Below are 25,735 nucleotides of genomic sequence, written 5' to 3' on the forward strand. Positions count from 1 at the left end.
GGTAGGGCTGTCTAGAACTTGAGCTAAAGGGCCTTTTATATAGCTGTGCTCTTGTACAGAGAAATCCTATGCATGTTGGCTCAGAACTACATCCCACTCTATTCAGTAGAGCTGACCCCGAGAAAGTTGTGCATCAGACTTTAACATTATTTCCCCTTCTCCTTCCATAGGATACTTTTATTATATTATCTAAGCAGGAAAGCATACATTAGAACAATTTTCCAACGTACTCGCTCAGAATTATATCGCAAACAGGGGAAGGTTTGCAAGGTACTGCTGGTGTTGGTGTGACAGGAAGTACTGTTTTGTTTTTGCAGTAGTTCTTCTTCTCATCATCGACTTTCCAATGGGGAGCCATGTAGGGACAACTAGTTATCTCGCCAGTTGGTAAGCGACATTCATCTTTTCTGTCATTTGTACAGGTACCTGGGGGAAAACAAAACAGAATCAGAACAGAACTGAAGGTAGAGAGCTTTATATATTTGCAACAAACTACGCAGTGTTTTGCATTCAGTGTGATGCTAGAATCACTGAAATACATAACATTTAAATCATGCTATTGATTGAAGAAACATTCTCCTTTCTTTTGAAGCAAATGTTGTGCTATTCCATTCTGAGTTTTCTCCTTCTCAAAATTTTCAGCAGTATCCAGGATACCTGGCATCCAGGATTTGGGGGGAAATAAATGAGATTTTGAGGAGGAGGGGCAGTCAAACAGAGAAACCAAGGTGCTTTTTGAAAACAACAAAAGTGAAACTAAAATGAAAAACATGGTTCTGACTTAACTTTAAATTGGTAATTGGTTCCAAAGAGTGAACCAATGGTTGACAGAACAACATGGATTTTCATGGGAGTAAAGCATTATTTTCCCTTACCACACTGTCCTTCGGTGTTGTTGCCAAATTTGCTATATGGAAGTTTTATTGAGAAGATCAAACCGCTGAAGGTGATGACAGCCCCAAGCTCAGGAATCTCAACTACCATGTTGACACCAACCATGGAGACAAAAATGCCATCTTTCTGGAAGCCTGGGTTGACAATCTTACCATCGAAGTAGATCTGTAAATGAGATTAATGTTGCAACAATGAGGAATTATCTTTGCTTTGCTATGCTTTTTTAAAAAGTAATTTATCTACTTTTGTAGATATGTTGTTAAATTATTTATTATGGAATTTATATTCCACTTGCTCTACAAAAATAAACTTAAAGTATATGAATTGAATCTACACAAACAGCACTTCTGCATCCACATAAGATGTTTGACAATTTCCCCTTCTTGTGATAGCCTACTGTGTCTCAAGGAATACCACTGCACAGGGTCCCCTGAATATCTAAGAAGGAAAAGAGGAGTGTGATTGTGTTAGGAATTGTGAGACTGAAAATCACTTTGAATCCCAGTCTTGCTGTGCTATTTAATATGTACAATGCTGCTTTTCACTGCTGACACACAGTTCAGATTTTTGTTCACAAAACGTGTTGTTCACATTTTATCTGACTCCTTGTGTCCCTAAACTAATCTAATGTAAGTGAGTTGACTTGCACATAGCCTTTTTACAGTTGGCCATAAGTAATCTAGGAGAGATTTCACTCTGTTGAAGATCAATAACATTTTCTAATAAGAATGAGACAGCAATGTTTTAACTTCAGAAATCTACATTTCTGATCTTGCAGTAAATTTCTGATTTCTCAGATGGGGGTAGAAATATAGGACAGGCTTACCCATGCATGTTCATCATCTGAAGACTCAGTCCTCATGTAACCCAGGGACTATAACCCCCATCAACCTCAGGCAGGACCAGATGAGTGAAGGCTGCTATACAGTACACCTACTGAAAATTCTAAAACATAGCTAATCATTTTCTCTTGAGTGTGGGCTTTGTCTTGGGTTTCCCTTTACTCACTAAAGTAAATATGCCTAGCTCCTTCAGTCCTGTTGCATTTTCTATAAAATAATACATCAAAAGAAGCAATTCAAGTAGTGTACATATTTTTTTTTTTACCTTGTTAGCTTCCACACCATCAAAGAGTTTGCGGGTTAGCACTACCACTGAAGTTTTGTAGTAAACAATGATAGACTGAGGGCATGAAAGTCCATCTTCAGCATCACAGAAGTAATTATCAATTAGAATCCTGAAGTTGTCGTATTTAGGTGTAATCTGCTGCACCAACACATATGTGCAGTTGTCCAGGAAAGTGTAGTACGTTCCATCAAATGTGATATAGTGAGGATCACCCCAGCCGCTACAAACACCTGATAAATTAGAGGGGGAGATGTTAACCATTAGGACTTAAGTTAAGGAAAAGCATAAACAATGACTCAAACAAGAGTATGTTTGAGGTAATGTTTGCACCATGAAAACGGAGTCATGAGTGCTTCTTTAGAGATTTATTTTCACTCACATTCGCATTCATAGTGATAACAGCAGCCATCTTCATTGAAGACTTTGATTGGTGGGTACCCATTTTCACAAACAATATTCCTCACTGGTGGACACTGTACTTGCTTTACAGAAATTTTATTGTTTCCCTCACAAGTTGATACGGTGCAGTTCGATACCCATTTGTCGCCAGTCTGTGAAGAGAAAGACATTGTTGCCACTGACACATAAAGTTAGGCCCAGCTAAGCTTTATGTACAGTTTTATATATAACTGATAGGCACTTCTTCTTTGGTTCCTGCTTATTTATACTATTTATACATGTACAAGTGAATGCATCCTACTTCAGAAATCTCCTGGTATCTAGTTTTCTTCAGCACCAACCAATCAGAGGTTAACCATAGAAGCTTTGCATCTACATCAAGGATGGGGAACCTGTGGCTCTCAAGATGTTGCTGGACTCCATCTCCCATCAGCTAGCATGGTCAATGGTCAGGGATGGTTGCAGTTGTAGCCCAATAGAATCTGGAGGGCTAAAGGTCTCCAGCACTTGGTCATTCTGATGCTGCCAGCTGTCAAATATTGTCTGGTACTAAACACTATTGCCTATTATTGAACTATCATTATCAAATATTTGTGGTGGTATCCAATGCACGTGTTCCATGAGTGAAAGGATTTCTACTTGCACACACTCCCCCCCCCTCATCCCATGGTCACCTTCCCCAAATCCCTCCAGGTCGGCAGGTAGGGGTATGGCAAGAGAAGAGGGAGGGAAAGTACTGTTGTGCAGCCAAAAGTCATTGCACTGGCAGAATGAGTGTGCTGAATACTGCCCTTTACACCACTGGAATGACAGTTATTGAATATTATTAATAAAACACATTGGGTTGTATCCAATTAAACTTTAGAGTAGTCCCATTGAAATTAATGGACCTATATTAGTCATATCTATGAATTTTGGCATGTGTAGTCTGGGTGTACTATGCAAAACTCCTTAATCCTGCTATATTTTTTGTTGAATTACTTACGTTCTATGTACAAAGTCATAAATAATTTCTGGTTCCTTGGTTTATTCCACCTGTCTTAGTTTGTTTTTGTTTCATTTAACATCTCCTCCAAGGCTGTATCAAGTGATTTTAACACAGGCTACTGCACATACCTTTTCTGCCCCATTGGCCCCCAGCAAATACTGTTAAATATTAAATACTATTGCATATCAGCTACCGCGGCACAGTTAAATAACAAATATAGTTTGGTGAATATTCAGCAAATTTCCAAGAATACCCTGTTAATAATAATAACAACAACGTAGTCCTGTAAATGCCTCTTTGGAAGTAAGTCCCACCGAAACACATTTCCAGCTATGTGTGGACTGGATTATCGTCTAAGTGACATTAAGATTTGCAGAGCCACTCAAGGCCACAGAGTCTGGGCATTCCCCTGCTAAAGTATTCTTGTGAGGTCCAAGCACTTCCAGGCACCTGGTTATGAAGCCTCAGCCTATGTATCTCCTCAGCCCGACAACCGCTTGTCACATGACAGATATTAAAATACCTGGATAGTCACTGGGCAACCTAGGCAACCCATTTACTGGATTTCCCAAGAGCACCTCTGCCTTGGACTTTTTGAATGCACATGCTAAACCCTCATCATGCGGGGTGGGAACACCTTAGCAAATATTATATTAAAAGCCCCCAAAATTATGACATGTGGGGGAATCATGCAGAACTGATCTAGAGGCAATTTCTTCCTACACAATAAAGAGAGAAAATCCACCACTATTCCCACACCTGTACTGCACAAATAAGAGGGCTCACTTGATACAAAGTTTGAAAATGTCCCCACCCCCAGGACTGGAGCACTCAGGTTTGGAGCTGGTAAGACTTCATGGATAACTGGAGTTACACCCCTACACAGCATTCAGGTGAATGCAAACCTAACCACGAACCAGCCAAGAGATAAGCACTGCAAAGAAGTAAGGCTAATCCCTGTTGCCCTATTGAGTATTTCCAGGTACCCAACCTGTAGCTTTCTGTGCATCAACTTCCAAATGGAAAACATTATTTCAAATCAAGATGAAAAGAGATTGGTACCTGTAAGGGTGGTTTAGCATCTGGGCATCCAGGTTGCTCAGTGGTGGTAGTTGTAGTGGCAATGGTAGTAGTGGGGGTGGGGGTTGTGACAACAACTGTCGGAATGGGTTTTGGTGTTGTTAGTTTGCATGGACCTTTGGATCTCTCAACAGAACATGTTTTACTACAAACAGCGGTGAAAAGGCAACCATCACTGTCTGTTTTATTGTAAATCGTTTCACCTACAAAAGGGAATCAAAGAGTTAGACTGTAAATATTTCTAACATACAAAGTAGTAGCACAAAATAATGAAAGAATAATGAACAATGGGCTGTATTAAAGAAAGGAGGGTTTAGCAAAAATGTGGAAAAAATATGCAAATGAATCCATAAGCAATATTATTTTTCTAATTTTAAGTAAAAATGATGTGCAAAGTCCATAGAAATCTACATTGGTTACTTACCACGTCTGTAAATGGTTTCATTAATCTTGCAGAAACAGGCAGTTGGTGTTACTGGTACTGTCGTGGTTGGTTTGGGAGTGGTGGTGGTTGGGCTGGTTGTAGGTGGGCAACGTGGGTTTACTTCACAGCACAACACCCGTATCTCATAATTCAAGCACTGCCTGAATTTCCCAATTTGCTCATCATTCTTGCAAACCAGTCCAGAATCAACATTACACTCAACTTTCTGACCAAGCTGGTCAAGGCGGAGGTCAGGGTGATTTTCAGCCCTGCACTGGATGTTTGATGGCTTGGCACAGATTTTCCCTCCTACAGCCCGGATTTTGTTATACGTCTCAATGTCACCCCCGTTAGGTCCAGATGTGGGATAGTCAACATCAAACCAGTTGGTCCAGTGACATATAGGTCCACAAGTTGTTGTTTCTGGAGAGGTGGAAGTTGTCTCGGTAGTGGTGGTGGTGACTGGCACAGTGGTTGTGGGCAAGGTGGTTGTGCTGACTGGCCGAGGTGTGGTGGTTGTCGTTGTTGGTTGTGTTGTGGTGGTTTTGGGTACTGTAGTTGTTAATGGTGTTGTGGTTGTTGTTTCTGGAGCTGTAGTGGTGGGTTTGGGAGTGGTGGTGGTTGTCGTTGTTGGTTGTGTTGTGGTGGTTTTTGGTGCTGTAGTTGTTACTGGTGTGGTGGTTGTTGTTTCTGGAGCTGTCGTGGTTGGTTTGGGAGTGGTGGTGGTTGGGATGGTTGTAGGTGGGCAACGTGGGTTTTCTTCACAGCACAACACCCGTATCTCATAATTCAAGCACTGCTTAAATTTCCCAATTTGCTCATCATTCTTGCACACCAGTCCAGAATCAACATTACACTCGACAACTTGACCAACCTGGTCAAGGCGGAGGTCAGGGTCATTTTCAGCCCTGCACTGGATGTTTGATGGTTTGGCACAGATCTTCTCTCCTGCATCACGGATCTTGTTATATGTCTCAATGTCACCCCCGTTTGGTCCGGAAGTGGGATAGTCAACATCAAACCAGTCGGTCCAGTGACATATAGGTCCACAAGTTGTTGTTTCTGGAGAGGTGGTAGTCGTCTCGGTAGTTGTGGTGGTGACTGGCACAGTGGTTGTGGGCAAGGTGGTTGTACTTACTGGCCGAGGTGTGGTGGTGGTGGTGGTGGTGGTTGTCGTTGTTGGTTGTGTTGTGGTGGTTTTTGGTGCTGTAGTTGTTACTGGTGTGGTGGTGGTTGTTTCTGGAGCTGTCGTGGTTGGTTTGGGAGTGGTGGTGGTTGGGATGGTTGTAGGTGGGCAACGTGGGTTTTCTTCACAGCACAACACCCGTATCTCATAATTCAAGCACTGCTTAAATTTCCCAATTTGCTCATCATTCTTGCACACCAGCCCAGAATCAACATTACACTTGACAACTTGACCAACCTGGTCAAGGCGGAGGTCAGGGTCATTTTCAGCCCTGCACTGGATGTTTGATGGTTTGGCACAGATCTTCTCTCCTGCATCACGGATCTTGTTATATGTCTCAATGTCACCCCCGTTTGGTCCGGAAGTGGGATAGTCAACATCAAACCAGTCGGTCCAGTGACATATAGGTCCACAAGTTGTTGTTTCTGGAGAGGTGGTAGTCGTCTCAGTAGTTGTGGTGGTGATTGGCACAGTGGTTGTGGGCAAGGTGGTTGTACTTACTGGCCGAGGTGTGGTGGTGGTGGTGGTGGTGGTCGTTGTTGGTTGTGTTGTGGTGGTTTTTGGTGCTGTAGTTGTTACTGGTGTGGTGGTGGTTGTTTCTGGAGCTGTCGTGGTTGGTTTGGGAGTGGTGGTGGTTGGGCTGGTTGTAGTTGGGCAACGTGGGTTTTCTTCACAGCACAACACCCGTATCTCATAATTCAAGCACTGCCTGATTTTCCCAATTTGCTCATCATTCTTGCAAACCAGTCCAGAATCAACATTACACTCAACTTTCTGACCAACCTGGTCAAGGCTGAGGCCAGGGTGATTTTCAGCCCTGCACTGGATGTTTGATGGCTTGGCACAGATCTTCCCTCCTGCAGCACGGATCTTGTTATATGTCTCAATGTCACCCCCGTTTGGTCCAGAAGTCGGATAGTCAACATCAAACCAGTCGGTCCACTGACATATAGGTCCACAGGTTGTTGTTTCTGGAGAGGTGGTAGTCGTCTCGGTAGTTGTGGTGGTGATTGGTACAGTGGTCGTGGGCAAGGTGGTTGTGCTTACTGGCCGAGGTGTAGTGGTGGTGGTGGTGGTTGTTTTTGGTTGCGTTGTGGTTGTTTTGGGTGCTGTAGTTGTTACTGGTGTGGTGGTGGTTGTTTCTGGAGATGTAGTGGTTGGTTTCGGAGTGGTGGTGGTGGTGGTTGTCGTCGTTGGCTGTGTTGTGGTGGTTTTGGGTGCTGTAGTTGTTACTGGTGTCGTGGTGGTTGTTTCTGGAGCTGTAGTGGTGGGTTTGGGAGTGGTGGTGGTTGTCGTTGTTGGTTGTGTTGTGGTGGTTTTGGGTGCAGTAGTTGTTACTGGTGTGGTGGTGGTTGTTTCTGGAGCAGTAGTGGTTGGTTTGGGAGTGGTGGTGGTTGGGATGGTTGTAGGTGGGCAACGTGGGTTTACTTCACAGCACAACACCCGTATCTCATAATTCAAGCACTGCCTGATTTTCCCAATTTGCTCATCATTCTTGCAAACCAGTCCAGAATCAACATTACACTCAACTTTCTGACCAACCTGGTCAAGGCTGAGGCCAGGGTGATTTTCAGCCCTGCACTGGATGTTTGATGGCTTGGCACAGATCTTGCCACCTGCATCTCGGATGTTGTTATATGTCTCAATGTCACCCCCGTTTGGTCCGGAAGTGGGATAGTCAACATCAAACCAGTCGGTCCACTGACATATAGGTCCACAGGTTGTTGTTTCTGGAGAGGTGGTAGTCGTCTCGGTAGTTGTGGTGGTGATTGGTACAGTGGTCGTGGGCAAGGTGGTTGTGCTTACTGGCCGAGGTGTAGTGGTGGTGGTGGTTGTTGTTGTTGGTTGCGTTGTGGTTGTTTTGGGTGCTGTAGTTGTTACTGGTGTGGTGGTGGTTGTTTCTGGAGCTGTAGTGGTTGGTTTCGGAGTGGTGGTGGTGGTGGTTGTCGTCATTGGCTGTGTTGTGGTGGTTTTGGGTGCTGTAGTTGTTACTGGTGTCGTGGTGGTTGTTTCTGGAGCTGTAGCGGTGGGTTTGGGAGTGGTGGTGGTTGTCGTTGTTGGTTGTGTTGTGGTGGTTTTGGGTGCAGTAGTTGTTACTGGTGTGGTGGTGGTTGTTTCTGGAGCAGTAGTGGTTGGTTTGGGAGTGGTGGTGGTTGGGATGGTTGTAGGTGGGCAACGTGGGTTTACTTCACAGCACAACACCCGTATCTCATAATTCAAGCACTGCCTGATTTTCCCAATTTGCTCATCATTCTTGCAAACCAGTCCAGAATCAACATTACACTCAACTTTCTGACCAACCTGGTCAAGGCTGAGGCCAGGGTGATTTTCAGCCCTGCACTGGATGTTTGATGGCTTGGCACAGATCTTCCCTCCTGCAGCACGGATCTTGTTATATGTCTCAATGTCACCCCCGTTAGGTCCAGATGTGGGATAGTCAACATCAAACCAGTCAGTCCAGTGACATATAGGTCCACAGGTTGTTGTTTCTGGAGAGGTGGTAGTCGTCTCAGTTGTTGTGGTAGTGACTGGCACAGTGGTTGTGGGCAAGGTGGTTGTGCTTACTGGTCGAGGTGTGGTGGTGGTGGTTGTCGTTGTTGGTTGTGTTGTGGTGGTTTTTGGTGCTGTAGTTGTTACTAGTGTTGTGGTTGTTGTTTCTGGAGCAGTAGTGGTTTGTTTAGGAGTGGTGGTGGTTGTTGTTGTTGGTTGCGTTGTGATGGTTTTGGGTGCTGTAGTTGTTACTGGTGTGGTGGTGGTTGTTTCTGGAGCTGTAGTGGTTGGTTTGGGAGTGGTGGTGGTTGTCGTTGTTGGTTGTGTTGTGGTGGTTTTGGGTGCAGTAGTTGTTACTGGTGTGGTGGTGGTTGTTTCTGGAGCAGTAGTGGTTGGTTTGGGAGTGGTGGTGGTTGGGATGGTTGTAGGTGGGCAACGTGGGTTTACTTCACAGCACAACACCCGTATCTCATAATTCAAGCACTGCTTGAATTCCCCAATTTGTTCATTATTCCTGCAAACTAGTCCAGAGTCAACATTACACTCTACTATCTGATCGAGTTGGTCAAGGCTGAGGTCAGGGTGATTTTCAGCCCTGCACTGGATGTTTGATGGCTTGGCACAGATCTTGCCACCTGCATCTCGGATGTTGTTATATGTCTCAATGTCACCCCCATTAGGTCCAGAAGTGGGATAGTCAACATCAAACCAGTTGGTCCACTGACATATAGGTCCACAAGTTGTTGTTTCTGGAGAGGTGGTAGTCGTCTCGGTAGTTGTTGTGGTGACTGGTACAGTGGTCGTGGGCAAGGTGGTTGTGCTTACTGGCCGAGGTGTGGTGGTTGGTGTCGTTGTTGGCTGTTTTGTAGTGGTTTTGGGTTCTGTAGTTGTTACTGGTGTGGTGGTGGTCGTTTCTGGAGCTGTAGTTGTTGGTTTGGGAGTGGTGGTGGCACTGGTTGTTGTCACCATTGTAGTCCTTTCTGGTGTCATTCTAGGCAAAGTCGTGCTTACTACCACAGGTGTGGTGGTTGCTTTTGTTGTTGTGATGACACTGGTGGTTGTTTCCGTTGTCTGTGTTGTGGTGGTTTGCAATTTCGTAGTTGTTGCTGGCTTCGTTGTTGTAACTTCAGTTGTCGGCTTAGTTTTCGGTGTTTCAGGTTTTGTACTAATTAATGGTGTTGTCCTTGTTGTGACTTTTGTTGTTTGTAGAGGTTTAGTTGTGATTGATGTTGTTCCATTTAGTAGCGGTGCTTTTGATGGCTGTGTAGTTGTCTGAGTTCGTGTAATAATAGTCTTTTCTTTGGTAGTAGTTATTGGTGTTGATGCTATTGTGGTTGTTTTGCTGGTGGTTGTTGTTTGTGAGGTTGTAGTTAAAGGCTTTGTAGTTGTTAGTGGTCTGGTTGTTGGACATGGTACAATTATTTTTTCACAGCATTCAATTCTTATCTCATAATTATAGCAAATTGGTGGAAGTTGTTCTTTGTTGTAACATATGAGTCCTTCTGTTTTACTACAAGTAACTTTTTGCTCTAATTCATTTAGTGGTGTATCAGGATATCTTTCTGCTCTGCATTCAACATTTTTTGGTGCCTTACAGACTTTGTATCCTTTGGCTCGTATATTCTTAAATGTATCAAAATCTCCATCATCTGGTGCGGATCCTGGGTAACTTATATCATACCACTGTGACCATTCACAAACTTCCTTAGTGCATTGTTCAGGTGTCGAAGGGACTGTTGTTGAAATTGTTGTCGTTTCTAAACTTTTTGTTGTCTCTGGAACAGTTGTCACTGTTGTTGGTGACTGTGTTGTAGTTGGAGGTGTTGTGGTTAGTGTTGTTGCTTCAGAAGTAGTTGACACTATGGTTGTACCTTTTGTTGTAATTTGTGAGGTTGTTGATGTAGTTGTTGACACAGTTGGATGTGTTGTTTTTTTTGTTGTGGGTGTGGTTATAATTTTAGTTGTAGAAGGTGTTGTTTCAGTTGTAGTTTCTGGAATTGTAGTGGATGTTGTGGCTGTAGTAGTTGTGGTTGTAGATTTAGTAGTAGAAGGTGTGGTTGTGACTGTTGTTGTTTTTGGCTTAGTTGTCACTATTGATGTAGATGTTGTTTCTGGAGTTGTACTAGTAACTGTGGTAGTTACTGAAACAGTACTTGTGCTTGCTGTTGTAGTTTCTGGAGTGGTGGTTAAGCAGTCAGTATAACAGCAGTATACTTTGATCTGATAGTTATAACACATCTGCAAGATTCCTGACTGTTCCTCATTTTTGCAGACAAAGCCAAATGTCACATTGCACTGAACAGTTTGTCCAATTTCATCAATAGATTTCTCTGGATATTTCTCTGCCCTGCATTCTATACGTTCAGGTTTTTGGCATATATCTTTTCCTGCAGCCTTAATGATGTCGTATGTTTCAAAATCCCCTTTGTTGTCCAAAGTGGGAAAGTGCACATCGTACCATTCAGTCCATTTACATGTGAGTTTACAAGGTGTTGACCGTGGTATTTCTGTTGTGGTTGCTGGGGTTGTAGTTGAGATGCTAGTTGTTTCGGTTACTACAGTTGTGGTAGGTGGTAGCTTTGGTGTTGTTACAGGAGTAGGAGTTGTTACAGGAAGAGTAGTTGGTGTTGTTGTGTGCGTAGTCCCAGGTGTCGATGCAGTAATGCCACATGGTTCAAAGCTACAACACTGGATTTTGATTTGATAATTGTGGCAGCTCATTGGATGCTGATCCTTGTTGTAACAGATTAGCCCCACTGTTTTACTGCATTCTACTTTCTGGCCCAGTTCACTTAATGGAGTATTGGGAAATTTCTCAGCTCTGCAGGCAACGGCCCTTGGAGCTCTGCAGACTTTATATCCTTCTGCTCGTAGTTTTTCAAAAGTATCAAAATCTCCATCATCATCTCCAGAGCCAGGCTGGCTCACATCATACCACTGTGACCACTGGCATACTTCCTGAACACAAACGGATGTTGTTACAGGCACTGTGAGGGTAAAAAGATAAAATGGCACATTAGTATTTTCATGCTTATTTAAACTTTTAAATGTTAAGCATGTACAGTAGAAGCTGTGTGTAAGAAGGAAGTTTCCTTGAGGCTCTTCTAGACTGCCACCATTTCCAGGCGGGATTCAGTCACATACCAGCAAATTCATTTGGTGCAATTGATTTGGTGCTCTTGAGCAACAAACTCACTCCCTTCTAAAACTGAGTTACTTGCAAATGAGACTGGGAAATGCCCTGGAAAAGGGTGGGATAACATTGGCTCGAAACCGTGTTATCTAACCTCCCTGGCAAACAAATCAGAATGGATGCTCAAGAAACAGGTGGTTTGGAAGCAACCTTTGAGGGTTTAACTAAATCAGTTCATCCGAGCCATCTGGACTGAACCAATCCATTGGACCCCTCTGGAACTAGTTGCTGAGTAACACAGGCTTTTAAATATCTCTATTTCCTTTTGTAAGAACAAAATGTAAAATGAAAATGTTCGAGTGAGGAAATGAGAAGGAAAAGTGATATGGGCTGCTGGGACTGGAGCTCCTCAGAGACCTGAATCAAGAAACTGGGTAGCAGCTGATTGAGATGGGAGGAAAACTGAATGAAGCACATATGAGATGGGTGGGAGCACTATGAATAAACAGGGTACTGCAAGTTGCCCAGAAATTAGTCAAGGAGAACCTGGAGTGAAGCACCTCCATTTTTCTCCTCAGCTCTTTGGGAGATTGGAAACACATCACAGGAGGGACCACAGCTTATTGGCTTACTTAAAAGTATCCTATATACATTTACTTACAAGTAGTTCTTCACACCAGTAAAAAATGCTTATTGTTTTCCAAAACATTTCATTGAAAGATTTAAACTACAGAGGCACAGGTCATATTTTGCATTGCTGGAGCTGGAGAGGTAGCCCTCTCATCCGGGCTTCCCAGAAAACACCCATCCCTTCCTAGATTGATTGGAATGGCTGGTATTCATTTCCACCAGCTCAGAAAATGCTAAGGGTAAAAACGCCCATGCAGTACCATTCCAGGAGTACCATTCCAGGAGGCAGTACTATGTCTCCGCCATAGCAATGTACCATACAGCTATGCAAAAGGTGGTAAAGAAACTACAGAAATCCACAGACAACGTTGAAGGGTAATGCTCTTGAAATTTATACTCTACTACTAATTCCAATGTGCTGGAGATGGGTTTCACTGAACAGGGTAGGGAGGGAGTGAACCATATGATTGCACTATCATCAGAGTTTTTACCTGCAGTAGTGGTTGCTGGTGAAGAGGTACTGGAAAAGTTAAAGACGGTAGTGGTTGGTGCAGTGGTGGTGGTGGTGGTTGTGGTGGGTGTTGTTGTGCATGGGAAGATATTCCTCTCTATTGTTCCATTCTTACTGCAAATCGCAGTGATGCACCCTCCAATGCCATCTGTTGTGTTGTAGATGACATCCCCCGGCTTGCTAATCTTCCCTTCATAGATGCAGTGGCATTCTGTCATTCAAAAGAAATTGTCAGCATTAAACTTCTTAAAATGTAAAAGGCTGTTCCAAATCACTCACAATTCGTATTAAAACTTAGCACTGAAAACATACCAAGTTCATCGTATCGACACTCTGGTTTGCCAGCCATGGAACAATAGCTAAAAGGAAAGAAAATACATTTGAAGATAGTTAATTTTCTTTAGTGAGCAAAGAAGACACTATCAGCCCTCCTTATATTAGTTGTTGGCATCCGTCTGCCTCAAGAGACAATGGAGTGTGCCCTCAGGGGCATATACAACCAGTATAAAAGAATGTCTATGGAGGTGAAATTCTGAATAAACTACTACACTTGGATTGAGAAAGCAATTTTAGGCTTTGACTCTAATTGGTTTTACTCATTTACTCAGAACTAAATTCCATGACATCCAGTAGCAGATTGTGATCTACTGGTAGATCATTGAACGTCTGTGGTAGATCACTGTCAGATCACAGGCTCCCCCCAAAAGAAGCTCCCCTAAAGAAAGCGTTCCTCCTCCCTAAAAAAGCTCAACAACTTAGACTAGAACCCCCCAAAAGGTGGTAGATCACTGCCGGTTTCTAACTCTGAGAGTAGATCACAGTCTCTCGGGAGTTGGCCATCCCGGCAGTAGAGCTTCCATTTTCCAGGTGAGTGTGTGAAAGACTGCATCTTACTTGCTGTTGGAAGGAAGTTCCATTGAAATAAATGGACTGCACTTCAAAGTAAATGGAATTAAAATTGAATCATTTATCTTTTTGGTTCCACAGGGAACATCCAATGATTAACTCTAATTTTCTTTTTGTAAAAGCAGATACCCCCTTCCCCCCAACAATTGGTATATTGGCTGTTGTTTAGAAGGTGGGGCTAACTGATGATTCCCAGGTAAGGTCCTCCCCCTATTGTGTGGGCAGGTGGTCCCTCCCCCTACTTGGCCTGATCACCTTGGCAACGCCTCCCCAGGCGGGATTGGGCAACTGGCTGAGGTAGGCGGAGACCTCCAGGTATCCCACCTGGAGAAGGCGAAGCCAAGCCTGTGCTAATGGTGCCACATAGGGTCCAGGGGGCTGCGCGCGACCACACAAAGGGCTTACTTAATGTGGGGAGCGGTCATTCCTAAAGCTGATTTGGTTGGTTATTCATTCTACTAATCAGCATGGACAATGGCTGTGTATATAACAAACATTTAAAGCAAATCTCCCCCTGAAAGAATCTTGGGAACTGTGGTTTACCCCCAGAACTAAAATTCCCAGCACACTTAACAAACTACAGATCCCACGAATCTTTGGGGTTGGGAATGTGCTTTCAATGTGCTTTCAATGTATGGTGTGTACACAGCCCTAAATATCAGAATCTGTCCCTATATAAAAGGAAGAAGTACAGTACGTAGGATAGTAGAGAATCCTCACCAGAACCTACAGAAGAGGAGAAACAAATTAGCTGAGTGAAAGTGAAGAAAAGAGCAGTAGTAATTTCACTAGAGCCTTCAGGCAAACTTTCTTTCTACCGCAGTAGAAGTTCAAAAAGAGGTGGGCAGGAGAGAAGAATGGAACCCATATTATAATGTAGTAAGACATGCTGGAGCAGATTAATCCTAAGGAGAACATTTCCAAACTTTGCCTTCTCAAACCTGTTTCTGCAGTATGAAATAGAGCATGCTATGCCTCTGCACAACTTTAAACAATTTTACATTCACATTCTCATTCTCATCATTTGAAAGACAAGCATTACCATGATTCACAGCTCTTTTGTGAAGGCATTTTTTCTCCTGGTTTATAGTGGTTTCCTTTGCCATCAAAGCAGCCGCATGCTGGAAGATCAACACACTGCATCTCATCTTCATCAAAATAGGGCTTATCAGCTGGACACTTTGGATAGCAGCCTGTGGTAAGAAAGAGAGCTTTTATCATACCCTGTACAAATGTTAGCCTTTAAGCTGATTTTGTGTATGGTGCTGTCACACCATAAACCAGGGATGAGGAAGCTTTGGCCTCCATACATTGCTGGACTCAAGCTCCCATCAGTCATAGCCAGCATGGCCAAGGGTCAGGAATGATGGGAACTGTAGTTCAACAACATCTGGAGGGCCACAGGCTGCCCATCCCTGCCATATCTTGATCTCAAGCAACTGTCATTTAGCAAGGCTGGGGCTCAGGAGAAGAGGCCATGGATGCAGAGGGAATCTCTTGACCAAAAGGAAGATTGACCTCAGAACCAGCTTTAGACATTCCTGCCTCCTTGGGTGTTCTAGCATCAAAAGAGCACATGATGCCTGCACCTCTCCACCTTGAAGAAGTTGCCTTGTCTTCCTCGAACTCTGGTCTCCAGCTTAGAGGCAAGAACTGAACCTTGGTCTCCCCCAAGCTTCCAAAGTGAATAATAATAATAATAATAATTTATTATTTATACCCCGCCCATCTGGCTGGGCCTCCCCAGCCACTCTGGGCGGCTTCCATAGAAAGCAAAAATACAATAAAATATCACACGTTAAAAACTTCCCTGAACTGCCTTAAGATGTCTTAAGAATGTCAGGTAGTTGTTTATCGCTTTGACATCTGCTGGAAGGGCATTCCACAGGGCGGGCGCCACTACCAAGAAGGCCCTCTGCCTGGTTCCCTGTAGCTTTACTTCTCGCAATGAGGGAACCGTCAGAAGGCCCTCGGTGCTAGACCTCAGCGTCCGGGCAGAATGATGGGGGTGGAGACGCTCCTTCAGGTATACTGGACTGAGGCCGTTTAGGGCTTTAAAGGTCAGCACCAACACTTTGAATTGTGCTCGGAAACGTACTGGGAGCCAATGTAGGTCTTTCAAGACCGGTGTTATATGGTCTCGGCGGCTGCCCCCAGTCACCAGTCTAGCTGCCGTATTCTGGATTAGTTGTAGTTTCCGAGTCACCTTCAAAGGTAGCCCCACGTAGAGTGCATTGCAGTAGTCCAAGCGGGAGATAACCAGAGCATGCACCACTCTGGCGAGACAGTCCGCAGGCAGATAGGGTTTCAGCCTACGTACCAGATGGAGCTGGTAAACAGCTGCCCTGGACACTGATTTGACCTGTGCCTCCATGGACAGCTGTGAGTCCAAAATGACTCCCAGGCTGCGCACCTGGTCCTTCAGGGGCACCGTTACCCCATTCAGGACCAGGGAATCCTCCACACCTGCCCACCTCCTGTCCCCCCAAAACAGCACTTCTGTCTTGTCAGGATTCAACCTCAATCTGTTAGCCGTCATCCATCCTCCAACCGCCTCCAGACACTCACACAGGACCTTCACCGCCTTCACTGGTTCTGATTTAAAAGAGAGGTAGAGCTGGGTATCATCCGCATACTGATGAACACCCAGCCCACCTAGTGGCTGGGCCTCTTTTAACTGTAAGGGATCTATGCATCAGGGAAGAAGTTAGCTTCCCAAACAAAGCAACAATCCTACTTAAGGCTCAGTCCAGGATAGTTGGGTGCTGGAACAACAGTCCAGCCTAGATTTCACTTGGAGCTAACTAGGGTTTTACTACTATGTTTATTTGCTCATCTGCCTTTTTGGACCCCAACCACTGCTTTACTTGACTCTGTTTATCTGGACCTACTCTCTACTTTGCTGGAATGACCTCAGTGGAACCTGATCTGTGTTTTACTTTGCCTGACCCCGATCATCAGAATACTTACCTGGCAGGGGAGACACCTTGATCATCAGAATCTGACCTTGCCTGGCTGAAACCCAATCTCTGCTTGATCTGGCTTTGCTTCTGGATCCCAGACAGGGACGAGCAGTATGTGACCTTGAATTTTCTGTGTAGCACATGTATCCACTGGGCTAGATCCTGTCCCCTTGACTGGGACAAAACAGTAACTTCCCTTTCCCTAAACCAAACTTCCCATATTCACAAAGCATCAAGCATTTTGTTTTGGGCAACCACAGTTTTTATAACAATTAATATAAAATGAAGCTTTTAAGTTTCCTGTAATCATCATTTGTAGGTCAATCCTTGTACCTTCCAAGCCTTGTAACTCATGGAGGCATTTTCCACTTGGGTTTCTGCAAGTCTTCATACAAGGAGAGCCACAAGGCTGGTAATGCCACTCACACTCCTCTTTTGGATTATAGTAATCACAGAACAGAGCTGCAAAAGGAGGAAAGGGGTTTTTTTTAAATGTTACTTTCAAGCAAAATGCATTAATTTCATAGAACTCAATACCTATCCTTGCACTGTATGCCAGTCATTTCTCATTTCTATGTTCAATGGTAAGAAATATTAGTTGCTTGTTTTTCCAGTGTCATTATGCACTTCACCAGTCAGGAGCACCATCAAATGAATTTTGTGAGCAGGGATGTCAGGAACAGACCCAGTTACCCTCCTGCTACTTCTTCTCCCCAGCTGGCAGGAGGTAGGATCAGAGATGTTGGACTGGATGGATCACAGGTAGGATTGGGTGGTGAATGCTGGGCCTGGTGAATGGCTACACTTCCTCTGCCAAAATATAAAAGATCTGTGGTCTTCTAAATGTGTTACTGGGTTTTTTTTGTTATTATATATTCTGCATTTTTGTACTGTAAACCACCCTGTGATCTTAGGATGAAGGGCAGTATATAAATTTAATGAATAACAAGGCAGGCAACTAGTAGCAGCAGCAGTACTTGTTCCAGGGAAAGTCTTCCTATTTTCCTTGAACTCGTGGTCACAGGCAGCTATGGACTGACAGCACGGGAGACAGTAAGGAGGGGATTGGACAGTAAGGAGGGGATATGCTGAGATTTAGCACATTCTGAAGACATTTAGCTCTTGCAAAGTTAGGATAAATTCAAATGTTCATGATATGAATGTGACAAGCAGGAATCATGTTGTGATAGCGTCACTGCATTCAAAATGAATGCAGAAATTGGATTACAAAAATATGCAAATGTTCAGCAATGCTCCAACCTACTTCATGCCATCCTACCACAACATTAACCTAATTCTAGTTCTCACTAATCTATCTTTTTGTTATTACTTTAAAAGGAATGGGCAGTACTCACGGCAGATGTTTGGAGTTCTCCAAGAAATGCAACTGCCAGCTTCGTTGCACGCCTGAGCATAGGCGGCTACAGCAGTACAGAAGCATTCACAGTCTCCCCCAGTGTCACAAGCACAGGCATCAGAGATGCAGGCTTCATAGTATTTAGTTGGTTCAACCTGTTAGAGAAGGAATACACATGGTTTGATTTGTGGTTCAGTCTTAGCAGGTCAGAGAGGGAGGGTGCATTTTCTGTTGTTTTTTTCAATTACAGTTCTCGTTTCTCCAACAAAGTCAGCATGGAAAATTTGTGACATCAGTAGTCATTGTTTTTATTTTCAAGTTGTACATTTTGTTATAGCAACAGAATTGCATGCAGAGGCAATTTGTTGTTAATAATAAACATGAATGCTTCCGAAATGTCAAGTGGATGTGAAAAGGTTATGTATCATCTACCATTAGTAATTGTCAAGGAAGTAATTTGTCATTGAAGCAAAGGGTATTTTTATGCATCCACTGAGGAAAAACAAAAATTGGTTGGCAACCCCCTAAATATTAATTATTTATTAAATGTGTTAATATCAGGCATTTACTGTGCTGGGGAGCCTAACCAATCTGGGGCTCACATTTAACTTTTTCTTATCTAAATTATTAGCTGACAGAATGACAACACATTTTTATGTTGCTCTTATGCAGTGGTTGGTACAGCCTGTCCCAAGTGCAGGCACATCAAGTCTTAAGCTTGGAGCTGTTCAAGTGTCCTATACATTCTTTTAAAAATGCATTTGCCCATACCTGAGAGTGGCAGGAAGCAAACACTTTGCTGTTAATGATGCTACATTGCTTCTGGGCCCAAGAACTCCTATATGGGTTTGTAGAACAAGGATCTCTGCTGCCCGGGGCATCTGGGCAAGTAGGAGACACCTTCCAGCTGTTACCAAACTCCAGTACATCTCCTACAACAGACTGGCTCCTGGTGGTGAAGTCGTTTATGTCATTGCCATCATAGTTTCCACAGAGGCCACAAACTTGACCCTGCAGAGAGACAAGTACAAGTTAATGAGGAGTGGAAAATTTATTTTCCTGGGATTAGAGACCCTGCAATTTCAAAATGGAATAATACTTTGGTTATTTATAGTGACTGTCATACTTTGTGGGCTCTCCCACTCACGAGGACTTTTTAGTTAATTTTTGCAGAGGAAGCTGATCAGCATATACATGCATGGATAGATTGACTGTCCCCATTACATGAACTGATAATTTCATGTGCTCAGAGACCCTATGTACACATCAAACACATGCAGTACACTGAATTAGCACATCTATTTAAGCATAGCCTCATAACATATAAAGTATATCAAAAGTTATATTTTAGGCTTCTACCAGAACAACTGCTCTAACAGTTGCTTTTAGAGCAGAAAAAATGGCATAGCCTGATTCCCCACCCACTCTCAATATTTATTATTATAATTATTATTTAAAAAATAATTTCATTCAAAAAGATTCTTTAAAAAATACTGCTTACCATAATTACAAATAAAAAAGCAGAAACTTGAGTGATTTGTTTTTGCATTATTAGGGAGTCTTTGAGAGCAGAGGTGGTAATCTCCTTGGGTTTGATTCATTCACCCTTGGGTCAGCCCTCCTAAGGCTGCATCGCAGTGATGGATGGGACCAAAAGTAGATGCAGCCCCTGCACATTCTCTCTCTCATACACAGGCACACAAGGGAATTATTACCACTCACTTTCCTGTGTATCAAATGATCAATTTGATGACCAGAGGAAGGGCAGTTTCCATCACTATCAGGATGTTGTGCTCATCCAATTTGGGATGGCCAGCATTTACATATGAATGTGAATGTCAACACTAACCATATTTTGGATATTGACAATCACAGCATATATTTTGCTGCATTATTATGAAAAAACAAACAAACCTTTATATACTATCACAGTGTTAACCAACATAGTGCCCTTAAGATGTTGTTGAACTACAACTCCCATCAACCCCAGGCAGCATGGGCAATGGTCAGGGATGATGTCAGGCATCATTTTGTCTATCATTGTCCTGTAACTGGTCCTGTGCACATTGATCATGCAAGAAAAAATAGTTCTGCGATAGAAATGATAGCTAGAATGTAAAGAGAGCCATGCTGGATCTGGTTGATACAGTCTAGCATTCTTTTCTCACAAGGGCCATCCAGATGCCCATGGGAAGCCCACCATGAGATCACATAAAGAATAATCAATAGCAATTTCTGGAGTCATACTTCATCATAATATGAAGTTAGTACATTGTCTTGTACTTTGTTTTTAATGTGACCAGTTTCTCATTACTATCAATAGTTCTTCATACATACAGACAAAGAACCAATGTTAAACTGACTATGAAGAGGTCAAGTAAGGGGATTCATCTGATAAATCGACTGACTGGAATATTTAAATGCTAACATTAGCTCTTAATGTTTGTCCTTTTCAGAATTTCCTGGAAGAATGTTGTAGCACTTCTCTTTCATTACACACACACCCCTATATAATCTGATCTGGCATCCTCAGCATACCTTAAATTCATCATTGAGTTTGATGAAGATACTGGTTTTCTTGTCCCACAACAGGACCAGTCCAGCTGTGGTGTCAATCACCATGTAGATTCCCATGTAGCGGACCTTGAATGGCACTTCACCTCCACCAGAAAGCCTCTGTACCACTGTAAATTTTTCATCAGCGAGTATCAGCTCATAGTTCTGAAAGATGAAAAGCAACAATAAATTGTAATTCAGCAACTTCTCTTTCAAGTAATTACAACTTATTACTAAACTGAAAACTATGGAGAGACCTGGTCTGAATAGAGATATTGGATTCTTGTCTCATTACACATGCTAAAGCTATTTTTTGTCATCTGCATACTATCCTTTGCTTTTTCCTGTAGGACTAATTCCAGTCGTTAACAGTGTCAACAGGTTTACCATACCCATCGAGTCAATCACCCATCTCCTACTACCCTTCTAAAAAACCCCACCCCACCTTCCCACTATATATAAGGGTCTTCTGTTTCAGTGTATCTGAAGAAGTGTGCATGCACACAAAAGCATATACCCAGAACAAACTTAGTTGGACTCTAAGGTGCTACTGGACAATTTTTTATTTTTTTTAATTTCGACTACATCAGACCAACACAGCTACCTACCTTTACAACTTAGTTACTTTGCAGTCCATGATTTCCCCATTTGTAGATTTAATATAACCCAGTTATGTCCAGGTGCACAAGTCATATTTTGCGTTCATCTTGCGTGAACCTACTTACCCCCATGAAGACTTTAATGGCTTTTGAGCAGGTTGTCCCGGTGGTGCCACAGGGGATGTTCTCCGTGATCACTCTGAAGTTCCCTGCATTTGAATTGTTTTTACTGCAATGATCCTGTGGAGAAGAGGGTTATATGGTGTTCATGAACACAGCTTGCCATATCAAGACTAAAGACTAAAGACTCTGCATTTCAAAAAAGCAAGTGCTTGGGGAGAAAAGTATTATACCTGGACCAGTGTGTATTCACAGTCTCCACTGAAGCTATAGCGTTTGCCATCAAAAGTGATGTAATGACCATCTCCATAAACAGAGCATGTTGCCAGGCAGGGTTCAGTGGAGCACTCCCACTTTCTGTTCTTACATGTACTGCACAGACAGAAATATGGTTAAATTTCACAGTGGCAGGGTTTGTTTGACCCCCCCCCCCATTTAGATGGAAGGGTTCAATACTTTTAGTTCAGCTTATAACAGGCGATACGTACCAAGTATTACATTTCACCTTGATGCTGTCCCCTGGCTTGTATGTGGCTTCATTGTGAACGCATGGACACTCTTCAGCAGCTACACACCCACCTTGGCCATCGGACACCAACTCCTTGGGACACATGCAGCCAGAGACGCACTGTGTGCTGTACTGTAACAGAAGATAAGGCAGCAAAAGATGTTACTTGACAAATCAATAGGTGAGAAACAAAAGTGTCTAAGATACTAGACAGAGTGAAATCAGTATCTGTCTCCAGTGGTGCGTTACCAATGAAGAGTCAATTAATTAGCAAGCTATGCAAAACTGCTTCAAGTTTACTTTTTCAGAGGAGTTTAGGTGTGGAGAACTTTTCTTGAACTCTTTGAGAGAATGTTATTATAAATCACTAGATTGTGACTTAGTATATTGACACCTTTGATTTTTTAAAAAATGTTGGGTGTCCCTTGATTTAAAAATAATGTTGGGTGTAAGAGTGATTCACAAGTCATAACATGGTGGTTAAACTGGTTTACCATGCCCTGTGCCTCCCTGTCTCTACCACTGAAGTACCTTCTGATGGGTTCTGTAGGCTAGCTTTCGTCATTGCCTCTGATCACCCATCAGCATGACTCCTATTTTGTAACAGGAGACCATGATGAATGCTGAGCGGTGCTGACAGTTTCATAAATTCAGGAAAGAAGTGATAACTGCAATCATCATGGGAACAATGTAATACATAAGTTGAACAGGTAATTTAGATAAGAAATGGTTACAATGTAGTCACACTTACGCATTCCATGTCAAGGGTCTGACAGCTCTTCTGACACTCGGCTCCAGTGGCTCCTACTGTGGCATTAGTGCAGTCAAAGTAGACCATGGGAGCAAAACATTCTGATAGAAAGGAGAGCTAGATGAAATCTCAGTTTGAAATTAGACATTAATCACCAAAACAGTGAGTGTATGTCATGAAAACTAGTTCAGGGCACACCATTATCAACACCTCACTTAAAAACACACATAAAAGTCTTTGTACAATGACAACATTATACTTTCACTGCCAATTTTAAGACAGAGGATGGTGGCTATCTTGGCTATGGTGCTTAGCAGATAATAGAAACTTGCATCACTCAAGGTTGTAAAACAACTCCACATCTGTACATTGGAGGGAGCCTATTGGATATTTTCAACCAATTTGCGGAGGACTCAAAGTCCAATTGAATATTTCAGTTTTACAAGGTCTCTGGAACTACTATTATCTTTTTCTGTGATTTGGCTTACCTGGTTGTGGTTTCACTTCTCCAATGCACTGAAGCTTTCCCTGTGTGCAAGTGCTGCAAGAGATGAAGAATGTTTCTTACTTAAAAATTGAACCAGTTTTATGAATAACAGTTGTTCTTGCCTGGCTAAAGGACAGCAACAACAAATCCTTCATGGTGTGGAATGCTGAATTGTCACCTTGTGACCAAAAGGAAAATGTTTCCCTTAAAATAGCCTGTTAAAATGCTTTAAGAATTCCTCCTTGGTGGATCTGGACTGGGGTGAGGCATTTTTATCAGGAGTGGACAGATCTCAGAGATCCACAGGGCACCTGTGGTGCTGTTGCCAGTCTCAAGTTCTCTCCTCACCATCCACCAGCCATTACGAGAAAGCCCGTTTTTAACAGATGCGATAGTTTAATGGTGGGATAGACAAAGGGAAGCACAAAGCATAGTTAAACTATGGAATTAATTACCAGATAACATAGTGATGGTTCACAACTTGGAAGGCATTACAAGAGGATTAGACAAATTCATGGAGGACAAGGCCACCCACAGCTACTAGTCATGATGTCTTTATATTGTCTCCAGTATTGCCTCTGAATAATGTTGCTAATGAGCATGAGCTGGGTTGCTATTGCATTCATAAGTTGCTTGTGAGCTTTGCACAGGCTTTTGGTTGGCCATTATGAGAATAAGATGTTGGACTAGGCTGGCCTTTGGTCTGATCCAGCTGGGCTCCTATATTTTTCTCACATAAATAAGAAACTTTGGGGCATTTAGAAATGTGTCACAAAGGCACCTAATATCTAAGCACCAGACATTACAAAATTAAATTGACTGAATCTTCCAAAAAACAAAATTAAAAAAAAATCATAATTAAGGGCAGCTTAGAAGCATGGTTCTATGAAAGGAAATTTTGGCTATTCCCATCACCTCATAACAATGCTTATTTCAAACCATCACTTACCATACGACACCATTTTCATGGATAACTTCTCCAGACAGTAGAGGAGTCCCTTTGTAGTAGCAGGGGCAGCTGGTAGCAGGTACACATTTGCCGCTCTCATCCATATACATCCCTTCTTCGCAGGTGCATCCATCCACAGAGGTAAACTTAATGTTGCAAGTGACATCAGGCTCACTCAGAGATCGGCAGGTGGGTTGGCAGGAAGTAATGTTGTAACGGTAAACCAGGGTTTTGGGACACATTTGGTATTTGGCTTGAGAGAGGGAAAAGAAAAGAAGTTGTTCCAGAAGTTATCTAAGGGCTACTGTGGCTATAAATTACTAGACGTCGCAGGGTACAATGTATACTCAAAAACATTGGCTGTGTGTGTTTAGATGCATATCTGTATATCTAGATGCTGGGCTCTAGTCCCAGAGGCTAGAGAAGCTTAGGATGTCTGCCTCACCATCCAGGTGTGATGGGATGTTCTGGGTACAGTGACGTATGCTGCTTTGTGCATAAAGACTGTATGAACGATTGCTTGGGTGCCTTGAATTAAATTTAACTTGCAGAAGGGAAGTTACTATCTTGTATAGGTTTATGAAAAGGAGCTTGTTCAAAACGTGACTGATCCATGTAATTTATTGGCCTTTGAATCAAGCTATGTGATTCCAGATTCATCTTTAAATCACAGCTTTGAAAACTACTCATTTGATAGTTTGTGTGTTTTTCTATCTTTTCCAAAAAATATGTCTTTTACTCCTAATTTCTAATCCAGTGCTGTCAAGAATTCTTTGGTGTAACTAGAGAGAGAAACTATTCACATAAGACTGTAAGGTTTTTTGGTTGTGATTTGCCTCCCCATGGCAAGCAATAACTTTATTTCCTTCTGAACTTTCAGCAGCTCCCGTAAGCCTCATCTGTATCTGCTCACCAGATTAAGACTTTCGGGAAACTACTGGCACCACTTTGGGGTTGTCACACAAACAAAGCATAGATGCTTCAAATTCCTTCAAAATCTTGTCCAGGATAATTTCGAAACTACAGCTGCTACTAACTGGCAAAGATCGGGTCCACATAAAAACCACCTGCTTGAAATGAGTTGTTTTGATTCATCAGTATTTCAAGCTGTGGAGGGGATCAAAATTATCTTGAGAGGGAGCAAATTGAACCAGGTGGCCTTGTTCTGATGTGCAATTGGGGAAATTCAAAATGGTAGCCAACAAAAAAAAAAAACTGCCTTCTTTGCCACTTACTAGCAGGCAGCAGTTGAATTTCTATAGAAAAAACCACACATCTACAGATGAGCAGATGTTTCTCTCTAGCAGCTCATTTTATTTGAGAGATGCAGTGGCTGAAGCAGATGCATCAAAAATAAAGTCACAAAAATGAAGTGGTGTTCTAAACAACTGCAGTATATTTTTAAACCCAAAATGCCAAGACTACTTTTTAAAAACATTTGGGTTTCTTTCTTCTTTTTTAAAAAGAATCAGTTATAATATGCATTGTTACATTATGTATTATGCACCCTGCACCCTCCCCAAACCTGTTCTTGAGGGTTGGGGGAACTCCAAGAACACATTTAGGGGGTGTCCAGGCAGGGCGGGGAGAGAAAAGAGAAGAACTTTCCATCTTGTGCTGACAGAGATTCACTTAGCACCATGTTGGATACTTAAAAGGAAGCTCCATTAATTTCA

The 25,735-nt window shown here is 42.7% G+C and overlaps 1 protein-coding gene and 1 long non-coding RNA gene across 2 annotated transcripts in view; both read right to left on the reverse strand.

The window, feature by feature from the left end:
• Positions 1–25,735, reverse strand: part of MUC5AC (mucin 5AC, oligomeric mucus/gel-forming) — a 61,285-nt gene that overhangs the window by 13,221 nt on the left and 22,329 nt on the right. The window contains exons 18-36 of the mRNA XM_079985083.1: positions 24,060–24,312; positions 23,112–23,164; positions 22,624–22,724; positions 21,853–22,004; positions 21,598–21,736; positions 21,371–21,484; positions 20,628–20,810; positions 18,861–19,100; positions 18,088–18,244; positions 17,066–17,194; positions 14,812–14,962; positions 13,176–13,222; positions 12,844–13,074; positions 4,914–11,576; positions 4,472–4,692; positions 2,402–2,573; positions 2,002–2,252; positions 876–1,059; positions 231–426 (exon numbers count right to left, since the gene is read on the reverse strand). Of these exons, the coding sequence (XP_079841209.1) occupies positions 231–426; positions 876–1,059; positions 2,002–2,252; positions 2,402–2,573; positions 4,472–4,692; positions 4,914–11,576; positions 12,844–13,074; positions 13,176–13,222; positions 14,812–14,962; positions 17,066–17,194; positions 18,088–18,244; positions 18,861–19,100; positions 20,628–20,810; positions 21,371–21,484; positions 21,598–21,736; positions 21,853–22,004; positions 22,624–22,724; positions 23,112–23,164; positions 24,060–24,312 (9,637 nt within the window). The remainder of the gene's footprint in view (positions 1–230; positions 427–875; positions 1,060–2,001; positions 2,253–2,401; positions 2,574–4,471; positions 4,693–4,913; positions 11,577–12,843; positions 13,075–13,175; positions 13,223–14,811; positions 14,963–17,065; positions 17,195–18,087; positions 18,245–18,860; positions 19,101–20,627; positions 20,811–21,370; positions 21,485–21,597; positions 21,737–21,852; positions 22,005–22,623; positions 22,725–23,111; positions 23,165–24,059; positions 24,313–25,735) is intronic.
• LOC307221153 lies at positions 13,851–14,533 on the reverse strand. The gene is made up of 2 exons (XR_013841322.1): positions 14,059–14,533; positions 13,851–14,010 (listed from the first exon to the last, which is right to left on the reverse strand). It is a non-coding gene; the product is annotated as an uncharacterized lncRNA (long non-coding RNA).

Source organism: Podarcis cretensis (genome assembly GCF_951804945.1).
Source record: "Podarcis cretensis genome assembly, chromosome: 1".
NCBI lineage: Eukaryota > Metazoa > Chordata > Lepidosauria > Squamata > Lacertidae > Podarcis > Podarcis cretensis.